Source organism: Marmota flaviventris, chromosome 3 (genome assembly GCF_047511675.1).
Source record: "Marmota flaviventris isolate mMarFla1 chromosome 3, mMarFla1.hap1, whole genome shotgun sequence".
NCBI lineage: Eukaryota > Metazoa > Chordata > Mammalia > Rodentia > Sciuridae > Marmota > Marmota flaviventris.
The window spans coordinates 94,438,502-94,461,546 of NC_092500.1; the positions used below are offsets into that span (position 1 = coordinate 94,438,502).

At 35.4% G+C, this 23,045-nt stretch overlaps 1 protein-coding gene and 1 non-coding gene across 2 annotated transcripts in view; both read left to right on the top strand.

The window, feature by feature from the left end:
* The first annotated feature begins 6,102 nt into the window (after positions 1-6,102).
* Trnaa-agc (transfer RNA alanine (anticodon AGC)) lies at positions 6,103-6,175 on the top strand. Its single transcript has one exon. It is a non-coding gene; the product is annotated as a tRNA-Ala (tRNA).
* Positions 6,176-8,245: 2,070 nt separating this feature from the next.
* Positions 8,246-23,045, top strand: part of Rerg (RAS like estrogen regulated growth inhibitor) — a 112,884-nt gene continuing 98,084 nt past the window's right edge. Inside the window, exons 1-2 of the mRNA XM_027955984.2 lie at positions 8,246-8,438; positions 11,899-12,071. Of these exons, the coding sequence (XP_027811785.1) occupies positions 12,011-12,071 (61 nt within the window). The 5' untranslated portion in view covers positions 8,246-8,438; positions 11,899-12,010. The remainder of the gene's footprint in view (positions 8,439-11,898; positions 12,072-23,045) is intronic.

The following is a 23,045-nucleotide window of genomic DNA, read 5'->3' on the forward strand; positions in this document are numbered from 1 at the left end:
CTACTTAGCCACTTTCCTACTGCATCATGGGCTCACTCCAGACCACAGTTGTATCAACTGGAATCATTAAATCACCTTTTCACTGGCAAAAGAATGGTTTCTTCTTTAAATCCATGATGGATCTAATCCCAAGATGAAAAGTTACCCTGGTTCATACGGTTTCTTAACCTTTTGAACTATAGGTGATAAATCAGATTTTGTCAAGTTTAAAAAAAACTGTTCCAGTTTGAAATTGCTTTCACGTTATCATTAAGGCAAATTTAGGAAGTAGAAAACCACATAAACTTTTCTATATAAATAAATTTAGCTTTTCACATTAACCCTGTGGTAGATTGAATTATATTTTCAGTGTTATTTCAGGTCCACAAATTTTCAAGACCTTGGAAATGTGTTTCTAATTTCCTGACAGTTTATTATGTAAAGAACACTCAATATAATCTGACCAGTATTAACTGCCAATAAAATCTATTATTCCATTTGAATTGACTTTTTCAGGATTCCAGATTATATAACTACAGTGTTTATATAACTCTAGTGATTACCACATTGAATTTACTTGTTGCTGTTTCTACCTCCTTCTCCCTTGCACACTATGAACACACATACACACACACAGAGTAATTGTGAAACTGTTGTACTGCCCACTTAAAAATCATTAAAAGCAATACCAATAACAATTCAAAAATAAATCCAATTCTACTAGGAAAATCTAATCTTTGGTGGTCTGGAAAAATAGTTTAGGCAGAGAAGACTCCTGAGAGGTAAATTCGATTCAGGGATTAAGGCTGAAAGATCTATTCAACTAGAAACTTGCTTTTGTAGCATGGGACATATGCTTTCTTCTCCCTTTCCTAATAAATGGGACTGCAATTATTACCATCTTGATTACCCTGGGGTGAGGTGGGGAAGGAGCCAAGATGAGAATCTGTGCAGAAGAGACATGGAATTCTAGGCACAGGTTACATTTCTCTAAATGTAATTGTTCCTGGTGTGCTTGTCATGCTCAGGTCAGCACCGAATGGGAAAATGAGAATGGTAAAGGAGAATGGAGACAAACAACCCAGCCCAAGCCAAAATAAATCTTACTGAGAGAGATGAACTCCATTGCAAGATAAAAGTATTGGAGCACAGTGATTACAGATATGTTTGTGTGTGTGTGTGTGTGTGTACTAACTTTCATGTACATAATGGTATTGAATGACACTTAACTGCAGAATTTCCTCTTTGCTTTGGTTAGAGTTTGTAAGTTTATATAACACATTGTTTTCCTTTTTAAAAAATTTTCAGTTTATCTGTGTTTTATTATTTAAAGTGGTTTTTTTTTTATTTTGTAAAAAACACAGTTACATCAATTTTAATCCAGTCTGATATATTCTGTTAACTGGAATACTTAGTACATCTATACCTAATTTCATTATTGAAATAGTTGGATTTAAGTCTATTTTTTTTGTCAATTTGTTCCTTTATTCATCCTTTGTTGCTTTTTTAGTATTGATGAAATATTTCTACTTCAGTTGTTTCATTTATTTACTTTATTTGTTAGACTTTTGGATTATTGTAGTATTTTCCTAGAAAGTGCAAAATGCCTTCTTTAATTAACAGGCCATCTTAAATTAGTAATTTTAACACATCCCAAACTGTGTAAGAAACTTATAACAGCATAAATTTAAATATATCTCTTACTTTGTTTGCTAATATGCTATGTTTTACTTCCAAGTGTTATTTATATCCACAAGGTGTTTTAATGCTTGTGGCTTTCAATGATCAATATTTATTTATTTTAACCTGAATGTTTACACTAGGTGGCGTTACAATTGTTAATATTTTGCTTCCATTTAGAATTATTTTCCTTTTTTAAAAAATTGTTCTGATCTCAATGAACTCTCTCAAATTTTGTCGAATGATTTATTTCAAGAAATAGAAAATTCTAGCTTTGAATTTTAAAAATGTCATTCCATTGTCTCCTGTCTTCCATAGTTTATGTTGAGAGTTTATTATTTGTTCTATTGTTTCTTCCTCAAAGATGATGTATTTTTTTTGTTTTCATGGTTATTTTTAATGTTTTCTACCTTGATTAGTATCTATAAGTTGAGAGTGATGTTTCTAAATGTAGTTTTCTCTTTTTGCTTTTGAGTTCATAAAGCTTCTTGAATTGGAGAACTGCTATCTTTCATCAGTTTGCCAAATTTTCAGTCATTGTTTTATCAGCATTACTTTTATTTCTCTATTTCTTCTCTTTTTAGAAGACCAATTGTATGTGTGTTATACCAGTTGATCATATTCTATATTTATTATGCTGTTTTAGTCATTTACTCTTTATTTTTCTCTGTAGTTTCCTCTGGATATTTTCCAACAATATATCATTGAATTTACTGATTCTGTCTTCTAATCTCATAAATTCACTAAATAAGTTCTTAATTTCTTAATTTCAGATACCATATTTATAGTCTAAAGTTTTTATTTGATCATTTTTATACATTCCATTTCTCTGTTGAAATACTCCAAATTGATGAACATATGATAATTTATACTTTTTAATCTATTTTTGTCCTTTATTTTCTCTGTTGGCTTTAGCATAATAAGATAATGCTAGCAACTTTGAAGGCCTTATTTATTTATTCCAGTATCTAATCTTTTGCCTACTTCTATTGATTTTTTTTATCTCTTGATTATTGGTATTTTTGTGCTGATTTTCAGTAATTTTTATTGTATTATTTACTGAATGTTTGTGTGCATTCTCAATGTTTGTATTTTGCTGCTGTAACCTCCAGAGTCACTGAATTTACATATAGATTCTTTGTTTTTTTTAAGTATTTTGTAAGCATATATTTTGATTGTTCATTGAATCTTCCAATATGTTTTGTGCTTTGCAATTGTTTGTGGCAAACAAAAGTAACCATGTATATACAAAAAAATGATGCCTAATGGTTCTGATTTTGAAAATTAAAATTTAAAGTAATTAAGTCATAACATTTTGAAATTCAATTTAAAATTTTCAACTAGTAAAAGTTTATAATTTTTGTATTTCCTAATGAATTTTTTAAAAATTTGTTTCTACTAGTTATACATGATAGTAGAATGGATAGGTTATTTACAAAACTAATTTAGATTGAATGAAGTTATAAGGATGTACACAGACCAACAGAATTGATGTTCTTACAAAGCAAGACAACAGAAAGCAGCCTTCTCTCTGGACTCTCACAAAAAGAGTTGTACTGGGAGCACAGAATAAAATTAAAGCTACCTACAAACAAGAGAAAAATGCCTCAGGATGTAACCGACTTTGTCAGCACCTTAATTTTGGACTTCTTAGCTTCCAGAAGCCATCCATCCTATGGCATTTTATTATGGCAGCCTCAGCAGACTATTACAGTGTACTTGATATCATAAATGATAGTTATAGATACTCTGGATCATGTTATCTTTTTCAAGAGTGTTGAGTATTGCTTTGACAGGCAGATAATTTGCTGGTGGATTAGAGTGTTCAAGGTCTTATTTTAGTCTCTATGTTGGATGAGGAATATGTTTAGGATTTACGCTTAATCCTAGGGCATAACCCTTATTCCTAAGGCATGGCCCTCATTCTTAGAACGTGGTCTTTTTGCAGTTACAGTCAAATGCCCAGGATGTTTACAAAGTTTTCCAAGCACTGGCTAAGCTCCAACTCCACTGTCTTTCCAGCCTTCCAAGATCTCTGGAACAATCTAACTTTCAGACTCCAGACAGCTGCTGTTCTATTAGGTGTCCCAGAGACTTATTATACAACATGCTGCCTGGAAATTTGGCAAAGTTCAGATGCATTTTCCTGAAAATATATGGGGGTTTCTGTGACTATCCTTTCTGCCATTTTTACCTTCTGAACCCAGCTATCTTAGAAGCCCTTAGTTGTAATCTTTTACCGTTATTTGGTATCTACCTTCGTGGGTGATGCCCCCAAAGAGAAAATTTGGGTGTATGTTGTGCTAACTTAAGTACATTCCATCAGGGCTTGTAGCTCTGCCTTGGTGGTTTTTTAATGCTTCCAAAAGACTATTTTTGGTATTTTGATTATGTTTTATAGTTAGTCCCAGTAAGCAGGAAGTCCAATAATAGGTAAAACAAGACTTGCCTAATATCTAACTAAATAAACAATAACAACCATAAATACCCACCCAACAGCAACAAATAACATTAACAGCAACAAAATAAGAAAAAAGGTGCCTTTTTTGGCCATAAAACTTTAAAACTAATCTTTGGAAATAATCAACCATAGTGTAGACATCCCTGTTTTCCAGAAGTAGTACTAATGTCTAATCAAATATTGAATATTCTTCCTCACCAACTGAGAATGCCTCCATATCTGGAGTCATGTGAACCAAGCAACTATGTTATCGTTTTTCCAACTGAAGGAGAGGCAATGGTGAGTAGTTACAACAGGAATGGCTGAAAGTAAAAGGCTCCAAGAATGAATGGGGAAGCAACCTCAGACCTGAGGAAATCTTTCCTTTGTGGTCCTTACAGTAACTGACCCTGACTATTTGTTCTAAATTCCAGGCAAGGTCTGTGGTACAACTTCAGAGGGAAAGCAGAGCATGTAACCTATAAAAGAGGCTGCACAGAGATTCAGATGACCTGTATCCTGTATCTTCTCATCTCACAAGACAGCAGGCAGAATGCAATGCTTACCTTCAAAATATCACTTCATGGAGAAAATGCACAGGTCTCAGGCAAGGTAGGAATGGAACCGTGCAGAATTCATATAATATATATCATTGTAAATATGATTTCAAAAAAGAAATCACATAATAATACGAAAACATGCTATGCATAAAAAAGGAGGAAAGGATAATTGTACGAGAAGTAAGCTAATTGCAAAATAAATTTAAAACAATAAGAAGGAAAGAGACAGGTATTCTAAAGTATACAGCAGAGCCTTCTTGAAAGCACAATTTCATGAGGAAATCCAGGGATGAATCATAATAAAGCACCAATAATAGAAAAGCCATGGTAGAAGAATTAATTAAATGAATCTGTTCCAGTTAAGTAGAAGACTAAATTTAAATTACTTTGGGTAGGAGAATTTTAAATGAAATGCAAATGTTGTAAATCTTGACAATGAGCAAATAGTACCTAAGTGAAAATACAGAGGAGGTAAGAAAAAGTCAGAAGCATAATAAGAAATATAATTTCCTCTTTTAAATAGCAAGAAGTCCTTTGATACTGAGTAAAACAAATATGTGTTTAAGCATAATGAATTCAGATCCGGTTTTATGTAATAATTTTGCCTTGAAAAATCATTAGGATGAATTATCTCATGAGATGAGTACACAGCTGAATTTCAGCCATTGTTTTTAAAGATTTATTTTAATTTCTCTATCTCCTGCTTATCTAAGTGTATTTTAAAATTAAAAATGGCATTTGCAGTATAATAGCACTTACCATATCTGTATGACATTTAACTATCTGTTAATATGTTTATGTCCTACATTGTCTAGAATGATGCTACCCCTTATGTTAATGATGGGCTCTGGATAGTGTGATTTGTGGGGGATGATTTTCTACTTTGTGTTTTTTTTCCTCCTGTTTGAAGTGTTTATAATGAATATGATTATCTTCTATACACACCCATACAGTCACACACAGTTTCAGTTTTCTAATGTGTTTTGGGATTTACTCCCTCTCCATCTACTACTTTGTGTTAGAAATTTTAGCATAAGCTTGAAGTGAAGAGACTGACAAGATCTCTCCCCAGTAGGCATACATTATGAAATCATAAGTGTGAAGTGTACTCTGCCCTTTTTACTGATCCATGGGGCAGGTGATGCCAAGGAGTTCGCTGCTTTTTGCTGCTTTTGAGATAAAGGAGCAGTTCCATGAAATATAGAACACATATAGAAGAGAAAATATAATGTGTGTCATGCTGCAATATAGCAACTTGATCTTTCTCAGTGCAAGAACTGCAGGTATGCATGACAATGCCTCTCTGGTGGAGACAGGAGCCCTGGCATATATGGGTTAAGCATGAAAATGAAGAGAAACAAGATTTCCTGACAACTGTTCAAATAGAACCTGACTTGGGCCTTTTTCAATAATTATCTCTTAGATAAGAGTGGTGAGAGGGCTGGGGATATAGCTCAGTTGGTAGAGTGCTTGCCTAGCATGCACAAGGCCCTGGGTTCAATCCCTAGTACCATCAAAAAAAAAAAAAAAAATACACACACACACACACACACACACATATACATGAATTGTAATGCATTCTGTTGTCATATATAACAAATTAAAATTAAAAAAATACTATAATGGTGGCTATAAGACATTATGGATTTGTTAAAACCCGTAGAATTATACAACACAAAGAATAAATCTTAAAATTATAGACATTAGTTAATAATAATGAGTAGAACTACTGTCATGTATAATTAAAACAAATTAAAAAATTTAAAAATGGGATTAATAAAAAAAGAGTGGAAAATGGAAATCTCAACTTAAGTCATTGTAAAATTATAAACATATGTGTATATATATGTATATATATATTTAAATTGTGTATAGGATATACAGTATGCATAATATATTATACATAAATGTATATTTAATATATTAAATATTTAAATGTGTTAAATTGCATATAGTATATAGAATATATTCAAAACTAACCTTCCTTGGAAATAATCAACCATAGTATTGATTATTATTACTGTTAATATATAGATATTATATGCAGTATATGTATATTCATGAATATTTTTATTAAATACTGTTCTGAATACAAGATTCAATGTGGGAAGAAGATAAAGGTGAATCTTGAACACATTAACACCACAATATTCCATGCAATTGAAATTCTATAAAATTCTATATAACCTGCATGGGCAATTGTTTTTCCATTTCAGGGTTCAAAGATCTAGTGTGCCCTGAGACACTTAAAATATCTATCTCTCAAATTTTAGACCCATCTATTCAATTCTTACTGGATATTCTGTCCCAAATTCAGCCCATAAACAATTCACATGTATCCTGCTACAAACTCATTCTTTTCATTCATCAAACAATTACTTTTTTGAATACCCACTATATGCCAGGCACTACAGAAAATGCTGGGGGTAAGCTAGGAATCAGGAAACTCATAGAGGAGTGATGTTTGAACTTTCAGAGAAATCCTTGCTCAACTAGACAATCCCTACTTCTAGCACACATCCAGCCACTTAATTCAACCTGGTACCCAGCTTGGGGCTGCAGTGGTTTTTCCAGGCAGTACCAACCTTGGAAACTGCCTCCATAGTTACCTCCCTTCCATCATTGACATTCTTTAGATTGTTCACTTAGCCTTGGGTCCCTGTCTGCTCATACTGCAGTAGTTTTCTGGAAGCCACCTGGTACCTTGGTAAGAATGCTCACATTTGGAATGATAAAAACAAACAAAACAAAATGACAATAACAACAAAAACCGGTAACATAGGTGTTTCTTGCTCCTTTGTTTACAAATTTCATCATCTTTGGGAAATTATTTAACCTCTCTGAAGCTAAGTCCCCCTTCTCATCTGTGAAGAGCTAGCAACTACAATACTAGTGCTTACCTCAAGGGAGGCTGTAAATATTAAATGAGGTGAAGAATGCAAAAACAGGTCTAAGATAGCATATTACTTCTTTGTTAGGTTTTCAGCATGGTGGGGTATGACTCCAAGACAAATCTTATAACACTGGTCTAGTATGGATGGTGGAAAGCTTTGGAACTTTCTTAGATATAGAAATATGAATTTCTGTTGAATTCATCATTTATGTCTTTCCATGCATCTCTCAGCTCCCAACCCAGCCTGGATTTTCTTCCAGTCATTTACTAGCCTTTGACTAATTTTTTTTTTCTTTTCTTTTTCTTCTTTTAATCTTCTCCTTTAGATATTATGGGGATTAGTAAGTATATTTCCAAGAAATATTGTGAAAATCATTTGAAGAAAGGAATAGAAAACACCACGTAGTGACGCTTTCATACTCAAGGTTTTAATTCAGGAAAGTCGGTCTGCCAGAGCCTGGAGGCCTGGAACTGAGCAAAGGAGAGAAGCCAGCCTTGGGTGCAGTACTTTAAAGGCGGCATCTCAGGCTGTCAAGCTCGGGAGGCAGCAGTGCGGGAGGAGCCAGCCCCAGGCCCCAGCAGGGGGCGCCAAAGCGCCTCACTGCAGCATCCTGGCCGTGGAGCGCAGCGGCCTCAGCCGGGCAGTGCTCGCGTCCTGCCGCAGTCTCTCCGCCGCTAGTCCCAGCAAGCGCTAGGCAGGCGACCCCCGCTGCCTGGCCACCCACACTTGCTACTGTTGCTTCTTCCACCCGCGATCGCAGCTTGGCAAGTCCGAAACGCAGCCTGCAGCCTGGGCGGGTCAGCGCGGGAGGGCCTCGCGGTCTTAGGGGACCGACTACGAACTTGCAAAGGACCGCCGCTCTCCCGGCCTGGAGAGTGTGAACAGGTGAGTGTCACGCACGTGTCTAGGCTGCTCATTCGGACGATTCCCTGCAGACCCGTTTTAAGTCCTGAGCCCTCGGCCTCTGGGTCAGTTCTCCTAGTCACTGGGTCTTTGTAGGGTGTCTTTGGAGTTCGGTAAGAGACGTGAACGCCAGCACCCAGGCTTGACAGCACTCTCTGAGCTGAGACTGGGAATGTCCTTTTGATATAAGTGACATTTACTCTCTAGTTTGAAAGCCAGTGACCTTCGGTCCACAAGGAGCTTGTCTATGAGTGCAGGATACCTGTTGATTTCAGAGTAACGCCATAGCCAAGGGGCTTGCACAATTATCCTTGTTGCTGTGGGTGCTGCGTGGTGATAAGATAAGGGAAAATTCCTAGTAATGGAACCAGGAAAACTTGATTTCAAAACCAGAGAAGGATTGGCTCAAAGAGAGGAGAATCTCATTCCCACGACCGGACTAGGTTCTTTGCTCCCTTTAAACAGCTGCATTTAGTTAGAAAAATGATTATAAAGATGCTCCCCCTTCTCTCCCCCTGCCCCTGAAGAGGAAGTAGAAAGCATGAACCTTGGTAAGTATAGTCTTGGGAATCGTTTATAAGGAATGAAACCTGTTCATAAATAAATAAATAAGGTTCTAGTGACTAATGTCATAGGTCTAAATAGAGTCTGAGCACCTCCAGAGTAGCTGCTTTTGTTTATATATGCTCAATGTGAGTGTGAAATGGATCAATGAACGCATTAGTAATAATACAGAATTTGGAGCTAGGTTTTGCTTTATATTCTCTAAATTTTCTGTTAATTTGTGTTGGGGGGGGACTACACCTTTAATTTGAATAGTTAGGACTTTACCTTTAGGACTGATAAGAATTGAAAGTTTTGTCCCTACTAAAGCACTACCTATCCACATAAGAAATGAAGGGCAACTTCTAGCCATAGTCAGAATATTTCTGTACAACATTAGAGAAAAAAAACAAAACTGTTTTCTTAGATCCATGTTATGGAAGGGCTCAGATTATGAGCTATTTGAACATCAGAAACTTGGCAGCAGATTCTTTATTACAACAATTTATACATTTATCTTTGTTTTCTATCTTGTCAAATGTAACTTTTCATATTTTCATGAGAGAAATAAAATGAACAATCTATGTCAGTTTTGTGTCTTCCTTTAAAGTGATTTTTTTTTGTTCTAACTATACATAAGGTTGATAATAACCAGCTGTAGCTTTATTAGGTTATAAATGGAAAAAAATAACCCACATAATTTTTCTTTCATATGTGAAAGTCCTATGCCTCTGAGGCCATTTGGGAGTTACTGAAATATGTGACATTAAAAAAAAAAAACTTGTTTGATGGGATTTATGAAGCATTAATCAAATGGACAATTATGTGTCTTTTATATACATGAGAATAAGCCATTTTTGTGTGGAATACTCAATTATTTTTATGCAAGTTTTTGGCACTTGTATATTTCAAAGAAATGCTAACCAGAAATTATTCTCACCTAGAGTTTTTATAGTTAATATTTCTTAATATATTCTGCTTCTGTGATGAAGCACTGAACCTGAAAAACAGAGGCCTTTTCTTAATGAATACATGTAAAATGACGAATAAAGAAATTCTTTTATCTTTAGCCAAAAGTATGGGACTGGACAAATTGCAGATGTTTAAGCTTTTGGGTTTTGTACTATTAATGATTACTAAGATTTTTCATTTGAAAATGAAGTAAACAATAGCTAATGTTAATAGCTTTGCTCAGAGAAAGCTCTGGCACTTTGGAAATCAGCAAATACAAAAATTGTTAGGTACAACTTGATGGCTTCAGAGCATAATGTAAAAAATATTTTTGTGTTGTTTGTGGAAATAGTTTTTCAGAAGGATTTTCCACTTTTTCTCTTTCTCTTCAGTTCTTTTTAAAAGTTGTAGATGAAAAAATGCTGGAAGGAGAAGTTAACACATATTTATTTCAAGTGTATATTTATAGACTGGAAAATGGGTACATTGTGGACTGTTGTGACCAAGTTTAACACAGACAAACTTGAAGTTTAGTATTTGTGTTGAAATCATTGGTTGCAGAAGTTCTGAGTGGGGAAGTTTGCAATACATGTAAAAGATGTGAGCCCTACTGTGAGTAGCTGGGCTATTGCACAACTGTGGCATGCAGATAATGGAGAGCAAACCTCTCAGAGAACTTTTGCTGTGTCAGTTTCTCAGGTCACATGTCAAGTAGTGAATATAGTGGAGGCCACAGTGGAGTGATTGAATAGCCAGAGCCAGAGGGGAATAGTGCATATGGTGAAAGGGGAAGGTGAAAGTCAAAATATTATAAACAAGAAATATCCCATGCTGCAGATCCCACAAAGAGCTGAATAAACATGCTGGAAAGTAGAAGCCTGGAACGGGGCAAAGCATTCTAACAGATGCTAGGCTACTTGAAGAGTTCCAAGGAAAAGAAAAAAATAGACTTGTTTTGAGCTACTTCATAGACAAAAGTAAGGACATGTGAGAAGAAGTGATAGAAAGCAGATTGGAGATCAGTAGAAGAAAGATAGTTCTAATTAGAAGGGACTGACTAGAAATGGAACAGTTTTTAGATGTAATGAACCCACCTTCCATTGCTGAAAGTAGTAAATCAGGCACAGGATGATTATCTGGACATGCAGATTCTTGCAATGACTAAAAGATCCCTTTGGCTGTCCTCCCAAGGATCTTTCCAAGTTTACATGTCCTTGGTGGTAAGAACCTAGATGTATTCCAAAGCACCAACCTATATAAAATGTGCTTACACTCTATACAATGTCACATGCCAAGTGTTAGGACAATATTAGAACTAATTTTTTAAGGGTGCCACAAAAAAGGACTCAGAATTTGGAGCATGGTATTTATCTTTTCTTTATTTCTCTCTCTCTCTCTCTCTCTCTCTTTCTTTCTTTCTTTCTCTTTCTTTCTTTCTTTACCAGAGCATTTTTATTGACTTCATAAACATATATTTCTTATACAACTTGACCATGTGATCTGGTGTAAACTGAGATAAAATTTAACCCTGAAATGGAAAATTGAATCGTGTGGCAATGAAGTTGATCATTTATTCATAAAATAAATGTTACTCAAACCAAAGGGAAATAAAGAGCTCCAAGATGACTCCATCTGTGTGCTGGATACTTATAGTTGGATGACAAACACACATATTCAATACTTCAAGTGTTTATTATCAATGACTGCCAAGAAACAATGATATGGAGTATGTAAATGCACATGTTGGATCAAATGGATTCAAATTCAGTCCACCATTAACTAGTTGAGCAGCTTATAAGTCGATTACTATAGCACTCTCACAGGATGGGGATGAAGATAAATTTAGAAAATGTTGGTAAAGTGAATGTGACTGGCATAGAGTAGATATTTAATAAATATTAATTCATTTTCCAGTCACTTATGAATTTTCAAATCTCTTTTGTCTAAGGACTGTGAATTCTTCCAAGACTTACAATGATACAGTGAATCCAGAGACTGGGACCAAAAACATTTGCTCAGCTCTTTAGTTTTAACAACAGTAAGTTCTACCATCACCCATCATGGCTAAAAGTGCAGAGGTCAAGCTGGCAGTATTTGGGAGAGCAGGAGTGGGCAAGTCAGGTAAGACTCTTGTTGTGGTTGTTGTGTGTATATGTGTTTGGGTGCGTGCATGTGTGTATTTGCTACTGCTTCTTATGATTGGACAAGTGGGTGGTAGGCATTTCTCATATTCTCACTGGCTGTTCTTTTATATGAATTTCTTTTTCTTTATCTGTAATTCTTATGTTGTGTAAATGACTGTATGTATGTACCATTTTTCTTAATAATAAAGTAGTTTTGCTGATAATATACAAAGAAATGGATATATCATAGTTCTTGGTATTCTGAGGGAGGATATTAAATGAACTCCAAAAAAATCAGATTGTGGAAATTGAAAATTATATTTGCTCTTTACTCTCTGTGAGAGCCTAAGGGGTTAGTTTTCTATCTCATTCATTTTGATATTCTCAGAAAACAGTGTAATGTCAAGGATGTATTCAGTACTTAATAACTGGTGTTGAATGAATATATATTTATGAGAAACAAAATTACCTTATGGTCCAACACTTTTAAGTTAGAGGAGGACGCTGAGACAACCATTACCAATGCTCTGGTATGAATTTTAATTAGTAAATTTTGGCTTGCATTAATAATTCAAAGGCTTTTTTATTCCCCACCAGAGAAAAGGTTTCCATAACTTTAAGATTACGGGTGAAATGTTGGAATCAAGAAATGTAACTGATATTCAATTTGTACACAATGTTTTAAATTTTATAATAAAAATATACTAACAGAAATGTTGCTAAAATATCAGGAAAATATGGCTTCTCAGAGACTGACTTGCTGTCTTATTGGAGGAAGGAGCCATATTTGACTTTGCACACAGTGTTTCTGGATCTCAGGAAAGGACTCAAACAGGGATCTAGTGAGTGCATGTTTGTAGAGGGAAACCCATTTGGAAATGAACTGGTAATCCAATGCAGCAGGTAATCCACATGATCTCAAGCGCACACACACACACACATAAGCATATTTCAGTTCCGTGACTGACTGACTTCTCTTTCCTGACCGACTCTCTCGTTATTTTCAGCGGTCATCTTCCCTATTATAACTCTTACTCTCTATTTTTCTTTTAATTTTCTCATGAGCTTTTGCTTCCATCATGCTTTTCTTCTACTTGCTATTTGCTTTCGCCCCTGGCAGAATCCGAGCTAGGAAAATAGTTGGCAAGGCTAAGAAACTGCCAGCATTCACAAGATTGAAGATAGTTAAACCCCTTCCTCTTAATCTCAACGTTTCCTAATGGTGTGAGAACCTGGCTTCTGTAGCTGTCGACAGGAGCATGGGACATGCCTGTGCTACCAACTACAGCTTGTCTAAGTTCTTGTGAATGAAGGGCTGGGCCCCGGGCTGGCCGTGTATTATTTGTTCATTCCACACATACCATAAACAGTAAGGGAAAGGGATTTTTTTTTAAAGCCTCATATCACCTATTAAAATAAACTCCACATGGTTTAAAAATATAAATCAGCTGGAAGAACCACTTAATGCTGTGTATACCCATTCCTTTCCCATCTTCCCCATCAGAGAGCACGTGCTACCTCCCTCTATTAAGGCTGATCCATCAAGCCTGAGCTATGACGCCAGCTTCTCTGTCTTTCCCTGAATTGTTTCAATTATTCCTGTCATTCTCTCCTGACCTGTTTCCCCTGAGCATGACTCTGTCCACTGTGCTATCTTTGTTTTTTTCTCAAGTGAACTTTTTACCATCTCCAATTCATTATTTAAAACATAGCAATCTTGAAAAAGTCACCCCTGGTTAATACTTAACAAAACTGATGAACGTTTTCTAGTCTGATCTTCTTTGACCTCTTTCTACCGTATAACACAACCACTCTTCTCTTCCTTCCCAAGCTGCATGGCTTCCTGCTCCTTGGCTTTCTGCTCCCTCTCTATTGCCCCTAACAGCTGCCTTCATGGGCTGCTCTTCATCTGCCAACCTTTAGGAAACTGGGTCTTTGCACGCATCCTCTTGTCTTCTTACACTATGAGCTATCTCTCTGGATGATTCCTTACAACCATAGCCAAAAATAATACCTGCACCCAGAAGACAACTTCTGCTGATTAGTTTTATTTGATGTAAAATGCTAGGTTTAAATTGCTCGCGAAGTCCTTTACCAGCTCGAAAATTGTGATTCTTAGTAAACGAACCTTCTTTGGACTGGTTTCTCTGTCCACCTTTTATACATTCATCACTTTCATTTGGGTGAAAATGACAATAATAGACTTCGTACCTTCAACAATTGCCTTTTTTTGTCTGCTACCTGTAGAGACCTTGTTTCCCTATTTCAACATCAGGCTGTTTGCTTGAGACCTGTCACCACACCTCACATTTGAAAAATACCACCAGTTTGACTCGCACATGGGAGAAAACTTTTCCTATAGTTCAGTGCCAACAACCTCAGACTATTTCATACCTATCAATTTTGAAAATAGATGGTAGCAGTACCATCATGTTTATTTTTATTTGTTTGTAATATGGCTCTATCTTGTCTCTGCCTAGTCATTGTCCCACACTGTCACTTTTCTACTGTAGAGGCTAGCTATATCAGTCTCATAAGTAATGTTTGCATTTTTAAGTCTGCAAGAAATTATTCCTGTTGCAATGTACTGCAACTCCTTAGTTACTCAGCTGCCTCCCAAGATTGGCCATGATCTTCCCCTGGGCCCTCACAATTTAATTTCTCCCCAAATGGTGTAGGAAGCATCCCTAAGAGAGCGAGCTTGAGATCTTGGACTGGTAGAAACTGAGCATCTCTGATTTGACTTGGATCTGTGAGAATTGTTTCCAAGGCTTCAAGTCTTACTTGTCCCCCTCCTCTTTTCCCCATACTAAGTTCCAAATTGGTATTTGGGGATTATAAGACCATATTGTCCATTTTCTAATTAATAGTTAGTTGAATAACTGTCATCAATAACATGAGCTCTAGAATCACATGGTATTTGACTTAAAGTTTTATGCTTTATTAACTCTTTGAATTTGGCAACTTGTGGCAAGTTACTTCTCAATTTCTTCAGTTATAAAAAGCATATAGTAGTGCCTATGTCAGTTATTAGGATCAAATGAATTCTATACAACTGTTTTGGCACATAGCAAATGCTCAACTACTAACTTGTATTAGTATAATGTTTCCAAGTATGCTTATTTTAATTTAGAAGTTCTCTGATGAACATGTATAATCAAAGATATATTCAAGTGGGCATTTTGGTTTTCACAAAAGTCAGAAAGTTTATAAGATAAAAAAAAAACTTTATCTTTACTCAGCATACCATCAATGTGCTTGCGTGCGCACACACACATACACCCCACATTTTTCTCTCTTTCTTGAACTCAAAGTCTGGTTAATGTCAATTACAGCTTGGCTACTGATGATTATAATGATCCTTTTTTTGTGGCTTATGTTCAATCTTGGAAAAATAGCCAGAAATATGTTACTGTCATCAATAAATTAACACCCTTAAATTGGAAAGTGCTTCTGGTATGTATTAGCTGACTTCCTAAGCCATGTGATAGATGGGCCCTCTCTGTTTAAAACAGAATTTAACATTAAGCAGAACTTTTTGGTTGACAGGTTGACCATAGAAGTGTCAGCAGAGGCAAAATTTACTAAGGTGCTAACCACTAAGGAGGACTGATAAAACATGTGAGGGGTGTGCATGTGTATAATATGTGTGTGGCGGTATTTACATGGTCTATTATAAATGTTCAGATCTTCCTTCTGTCTAATTTCACCTTGCAGTTCCATCTTCAAATGAGCTTGCTGGCTGAGGGGCAGTATAGTGAGCACCGTGGGGGTGCTGCCTAGTGTAGGACAGGGTTTTCATCTTCTTCTACCCCACAGGGTAAACACTGACCTTCACTGACTGAGGGCAAAGCTCTGATAATGTGGCATGCAGGCTTACTTATGTGCATCAGCCTGTATTTTGACAGGCTCCAAGTAATTAAAGCGATAAGACTTGCCAATAAATCTGGAATGCACACATTTTTTTTTAATTTAAGTGCTTCTTGTATTCATACTATTCAAGTCTGTAGTAAGTGTAGGAAGGCCTGATAGAAAAAAACAACTGAAATTTTAAATTTAGTTTCACAGTTGACATTCTCATTTCAGAATTGAAATTTCGTGTGCCATTGCAAAAATATGTTTCTTGAAAGGGCTAGTCTCAAAGTTAATTGAGTAATGCTATCCTCTAATTCAAAAACTAATTGATGCACTCACCCATGAAAGCTCAAGTTCATACACTCAGATTGCTGTACTATAAATTGGGTGCCCAATAAAACAAACTTGTGATATATTTTTCCCTTGGCATGAAGAGAAGTAGTTTAATTTTTCCTCAATTTTTTGGACCATTTTCTTGTTCTTGCCTGCTGTTCCCCTCACTCTCAATTATATAAAAAAATTAAGTTTTTTTCAATTTATTTTCAAATAAGACAGCCTCAATTCTGATTTTAAATGTGAATTTCCCAATAAGTACCAAAAAACCTGTTATAATATATGTGTACTTCATGACAGATATATTTATGAGATCGCATATATATTAAATCAAACCCAGAAATATCAATAGTATTTTGCGAAGTCAGGTTTCTTATATAATAATTTTTTATGTTTTAAAACTTAAGTAGTTCTACCCCAGTTCTTTCCCCTCCTTTAGACTTTATGGTGCAGTACAATGCTTCTTAATTGGTGCTTTCAAAGTATTTATAATAGAAGAGAAGGATCCAGAGAGCTTTGGGGATGTAAACGTCTCATAATCATGTGATTATTTTTTGAATTTTATTATTTATGTAAAACATATGCAAAATTTAATATTAATCCATAATATTGTTTGAATATAAAAGCAATTGCTTCCTGCCCAGTGAATAAAATGGGCAGGATTTATGTGTGCTCAAGATGGAGACCAGAAAACTGATGAGCACCTTAGACCTGTTTTGACCTCTCCAGGTCCCAATCATCTTGTCAAGTTTGAGGACATTATTTTCTAAGATTATATAATCTCTTTTTCTTTACCATCAATTATGGCTTTTGAAGTTTTCGTTTTTCGACAAATAATCATTATGTTCATCATCAAATGATCAGATCAGGCTAATTAACATATCCATAACCTTAAATATTTGTCATTTCTTTGTAATTAGGACATGTGAAATCTTCCTTTAGATATCTTGAGATCTGTAATACATTAACTTATTAATAAGTTAACAATAAATCAATTAAAGTCACCAGGATGTGCAATAGCTCGTCAGAACTTATTCCTCCTGTTTGAGACTTCCTATCCTTTGACCAAAGCCTTCCCTTGCCCCATCCACTCCCATCCCCCACTCTGGTAAACATTATTCTACTGTCTACTTCTATGAATTTGGCTTTTGTAGATTCCTCATATAAGTGAGATCATATGGTATTTGTCTCTTTGTGCCTGGCTTATTTCCTTAGTTAAAGTCTGCTAGTTCATCTGTATTGTTGCAAATCATAAAATTTCCTGTTTTTCATAAAGCTGAGTAGCATTCTGGTATGTGTTTGTGTGTGTGTGTGTGTGTGTGTGTATGAGTGTGTGTGTGCATGTGTATGTGCGCGCGTGCATGTTTTCTTTATTTTTCCAGTGATAGCCACTTTGGTTGTGTCATGGTATAGATGTAAGATTATATAATCTTAATGGTAATTTTTTTAAAATGTTAGTCAAGTGTCCTAGCCCCTGGAAATGTGTGTGTGTGTGTGTGTGTGTGTGTGCATGTGAAGAAGTTTTTCCTAGTTGGTTTTTTAAATCAAAGGATTGCCAGAAATAAGGTCCATTGATTCCTTGTGAAGTTGTTGGTTACCGGAATAGTTAGTTTTTAAAGGATTGGAGCAAAGGAGGGCAACTTGCTATGCTTGGGATGTTTTGCTGAGACTAGAAAAAAAATTGTATTTTTGTTGTCATAAAATAAGGCAATATGGTTACTTTGGTTTCCTAAAATTTATCTTTCTTTACCTGCACATGGAAAACCAAGAAGAAGCAAATGGCCCAGATGAGATAATTGCTATTTGTTTTGTCCACCCTAAGGGCAATAAAATGACATTTTCAAATTGCAGATGCCTATGGATATGTGTTAAAAACAGACCTCTAAGTAATTTATCCATTATTGTGGATTTTTCTTGCATGTCCAGCAAGAAAAGCAGAGATGAGGAATTGAGGTTAAGAGGACTGGGAAAAGAAAAGAGATGAAGTGAAATTAAAATTAGTTGTTCATTGGTGACAAGTTAAATACTTTTAGATTGTCAATAACCAATTCTCAGTTAAAGCTTTTCTGTTAAGAAATGTCACAGTTGGCTGGGGGTATAGTATGATGGTAGAGTACTTTCCTAGCATGTGTGAGACCTTGGGTTCAATCCCCAGCCCTGGAAAAAATATCACTATCTTAATTGAAAATAAATAAATAAATAAATAAATAAATACTTTAAAAATGTTCTGATGGGGCTTGGGGATGTGGTTCAGTGGTGGAGCAGCGGCCAGGCATGCACAAGGCTCTGGGTTCACTCCCCAGCCCTGCAAACAAATGAACAAACCAAAATGTTATGATGGGGGGGAAGGGTGGGAGGCTGGTATGAAAAGGAAAAATTAAAAACAAATAAAAAGAAAAATATATGGAAGAAATAATACTGGAGAACAAAATGAAACAAAACCAAGAATAATTTTTCAAAGTCAAAAGGATATATTTCTATCTTTGCTTTTTCAGTTTTAATATATTATTAAAATTTGATGGTCATTTATTTGTATTTGATGACTAATTTATTCATTAAAACATTATTTCTGTAGTTAAATATCCTGCATCTATTGATTCCAATTTTTTATTTTCAGTTATACATGACAGTAGAATATACATACCTAGAATATAACTTATTCTATTTAGGTTCCCACTCTTGTGATTGTACATGATGTGGAGTGCCCTGGTCATGTATACAAATACAAGGCTATGAGAGTTATGACTAATTAATTCTACTGTCTCTCCTATTCCTTTCCCCACTCCCTTCCCTTCGTTTCCATTTGTCTAATCTAATGGACTTCTATTCTTCCCCTCCCTACTCTCCCTTGTTGTGGGTTAGCATCCATGAATCAGAGAGAACATTCAGCTTTTGGCTTTTGGGGATTGGCTTATTTCACTTAGCATGATATTCTCCAGTATCATCCATTCACTGGCAAATGCCATAATTTCATTTTTTTTCTTTATGGCTGAATAATATTCCACTGTGTATATATACCACATTTTCTTTATCCATTTGTCCGTTGAAGGACACCTAGGTTGTTTCCATAGCTTGGCTATTGTGAGTTGGGCTTCTATAAAAATGGATGTGGCTGCATCACTGTTTTTAAGCCCTTTGGGTATAGACAGATTAGTGGGCTTAGCTAGGTCAAATGGTAGTTCCATTCTTAAGTTTTCTGAAAAATCTTCATACTTTCCATAGTGGTTGCACCAATTTACAGTCCCATCAACAATGTATGAGAGTACTTTTTTCCCCCACATCCTCACCAACATTTATTTTTACTTATATTCTGACTGGAGTGAGATGGAATCTCACTCTAATTGCATTTCTCTAATTGCTAGAGATGTTGAACATTTTTTCATGTTTTTTGACCACTCATGTACCATCTTCTGTGAAGTATTTGTTCAATTCCTTTGCCCATTATTGATTGGGTTATTTATTTTTCTGGTGTTAAGTTTTTTGAGTTCTTTGTATACCCTGGAGATTACTGCCTTATTTGAGGTACTGGTGGTAAAGATTTTTCTCTCAGTCTGTAGGATCTCTGTACACATTCTTGATTGTTTCCTTTGCTGTGAAGATGCTTTTCAGTTTGATACCATTCCATTTATTGAATCTTTATTTTATTTCTTACCCTTTAGGAGTCTTATTATGGAATTTGGTTCCTAAGATGACATGTTGTAGAGCTGAGCCTGCTTTTTCTTCTAGTAAGTGCAGGGTCTTTGATCTAATACCTAGGTCCTTGATTCACTTAGAGTTGAGTTTTGTGCGGATTGAAATAGGGGTTCAGTTTTATTCTATTAAATATGGATTTCCAGCTTTCCCAGCACCATTTGTTGAAGGGGCTATCTTTTCTCCAATGTATATTCATGGCACCTTTGTCTAGGATGAGATAACTGTATTTATGTGGGTGTGTCTCTCAGTCTTCTATTCTGTTCCATTGGACTTCATGTATGTTTTGTGCCAATACCATGCTGTTTTTGTTACTATAGCTCTGTAGTATAACTCAAGATCTGGTACTGTGATGCCTCCTGTATCACTTTGTGTGCTAAGGATTGTTTTGGCTATTATGGGCCTCTTGTTTTTCCAAATGAATTTCATGATTGCTTTTCCTATTTATGTGAAGAATGTCATTGGGATCTTTATAGGAACTGCATTACATCTGTAGAGTGCTTTTGGTAGAATGGCAATTTTGATAATATTGACTCTGCCTATCCAAGAACATGGGAGATATTTCTATTTTCTGAGGTCTTCTTCAATTTCTTTCTGTAGTTCTCATTGTAGAGGTCTTTCACCTCTTTTGTTAGATTGATTCCCAAATGTTTTATTTTCTTTGAGGCTTATGTAAAGGGGATGGTTTTTCTCATTTCTCTTTCAGTTGATATAACCTTGGTATATAGAAATATAGTTGATTTATTGGTATTGATTTTAAACCATGCTACTTTGCTGAATTCATTTATGAGTTCTAGGACTTTCTAGTAGAGTCTTTTGGGTCTTCTAAATATAGAATCATGGCATGGGAAAATAGGAATATTTTGAGCTTTTTTTTCCTATTCATATCCCTTTAATTTCTTTCTTTTGTCTAATTGTTCTGGCTAGGGTTTTGAGAACTATGTTGAATAGGAGTGATGAAAGAGGGCATCCCTGTCTTGTTCCAGTTTTTAGAGGAAATGTTTTCAGTTTTTCTCCATTTAGAATGATGTTGGCCTTGGGTTTAGCATATACAGCTTTTACAATGTTAAGGTATGTTCCTATTATTCTCTAGATTTTCTGTTGTTTTGAACATGTAGGGGTGCTGGATTTTGTCAAATGCTTTTTCTGCATCTATTGAGATAATCATGTGATTCTTATCTTTAAGTCTACTGATGTGGTGAATTATGTTTATTGATTTCCATATGTTGAACCAATCTTGCATCCCTGCGATGAACCCCACTTGATTATGGTGCAAATATCCCTATTTGCCCATGCCATGATTCTGTATTTACTTAATATTACTTCTGTATGTGATTTGCCATTTTTTTATTGAGAATTTTTGCATCAATGTTCAACAGGGATATTGGTCTGAACTTATTTTTCCTTGGTGAATCATTGTCTGGTTTTGGTATCAGAGTGATGCTAGCTTCATAGAATGAGTTGAAAGGGTTCCTTCCTTTTCTATTTCATGGAATATTTGTGAAAGTTCTTCTTTGAAAGGTCTTGTAGAGCTCGACTGAGAATCCATCTGATCTTTAGCTTTTCTTTGTTGGTAGGCTTCTAATAGTGTCTTCAATTTCATTTAAATGAAATTGAAGACACTATTAGAAATTGATTTGAATTTGAAATTGATTTGTTTAAATTTCTGTTCTCTTGATTCAATTTGGATAGTTCATATGTATCTAGAAATTTGTTGATGTCCTCAAGATTTTCTGTTTTATTGGATTATAGATTCTTAAAGTAGCTTTTGATTATCTTCTGTATTGCATTGGTATCCATGGTGATATTTCCTTTTTCATTGCAAATTTTAGCAATTTGGGTTTTCTCTGTCTTTTCTTTTGTTAGTTTGGCTAGGGGTTTATCAATTTTGTTTATATTTTCAAAGAATAGTGGTTCCACTTTGATCTTGACTTTTTTTCTAGGCAACTGACAAGAACTAACATTAAGGGGAATGAAATAAATTTTAAATCATCTCTGTAATTTCCCTTTTTATTCCTGGTATTTCTCCAACTTACAGGTTTGGGGAAATCAGCCAAATTTCAAGGTGGTACTGGCCTTGAAGCCAAAATTCCAGTGCAAATACATGTCTGTTGCCATAGCTGCCTTTGAAAATTGATGTAGTTTCAGAAAAACAACCATAGCTTCTTTCACCCCATTAAAAATATTGTAAAGGCAAAGCAGTCTGAAATAGGTAATTTCTGCATGAATAAACAGATATGCAAAACTTATATGCATATGTATGAGAGACACCTATTATAGAGAGCCTTGGATTGATCACCTTGATGGTCGGTGCTAGAGCCAGGGTTAGAATCCTAGTTTATGACTGTGCAAAGCTATTGCAACTTTTATACTAAATATTTTCATTTTGTATCATGCAGTTCTTTTCCACTTCCTTTTAAACATTTTCTGTCAGGAATGAGATGACCATTGGAATTTTCTAAGAACCCTGTAAAACCTGATGTTATGTTTTATAAGAAATCCAGTAATCAGTGAACAACTAATGCATGGCAAAAGCCTCTGGAAGTACCAGATGTGTTGTCAATGATGACTTTTTTGCACTTAAGGCCTTCCAGAAAATTAAATGGGGCCCACCCACATTATCCCGAGTAATCTCCTTTACTCTGGATAATGTGGGTGGTATTATCTACAACTACATCTACAAATTACTTCATATTATCACCTACATTAGTGTTGAATGCATGCATACTACAGCCCAGCCAAATTAACACATGAAACTATTACAAAAACTCTTCCTGTTGGTTGCTTTAACTTCTTTGGAACCAAAGGCTTTGTAGCTTCTCCTCATGGACATTAACTTTCATAGTTTAGAGTCACATACACATGATAAATCACTCTTCTTATACAGCCCCTCACGTACTTGGAGATAACTAGCATGCCTTCACTCAGGCCTGAGTTCTTTCTTCCTAGTCTAGGGACAAATAGTTACTTCATTTTCTGCAAAGAGATCCTGGTTTCTAGTGACAGCATTCTTCTCCCTGATATACTCCACCATGCACTCCATGAAATGTGGGGCCAGGAATGGAACACAGTCATTGCAGAGGTGGTTCACTCA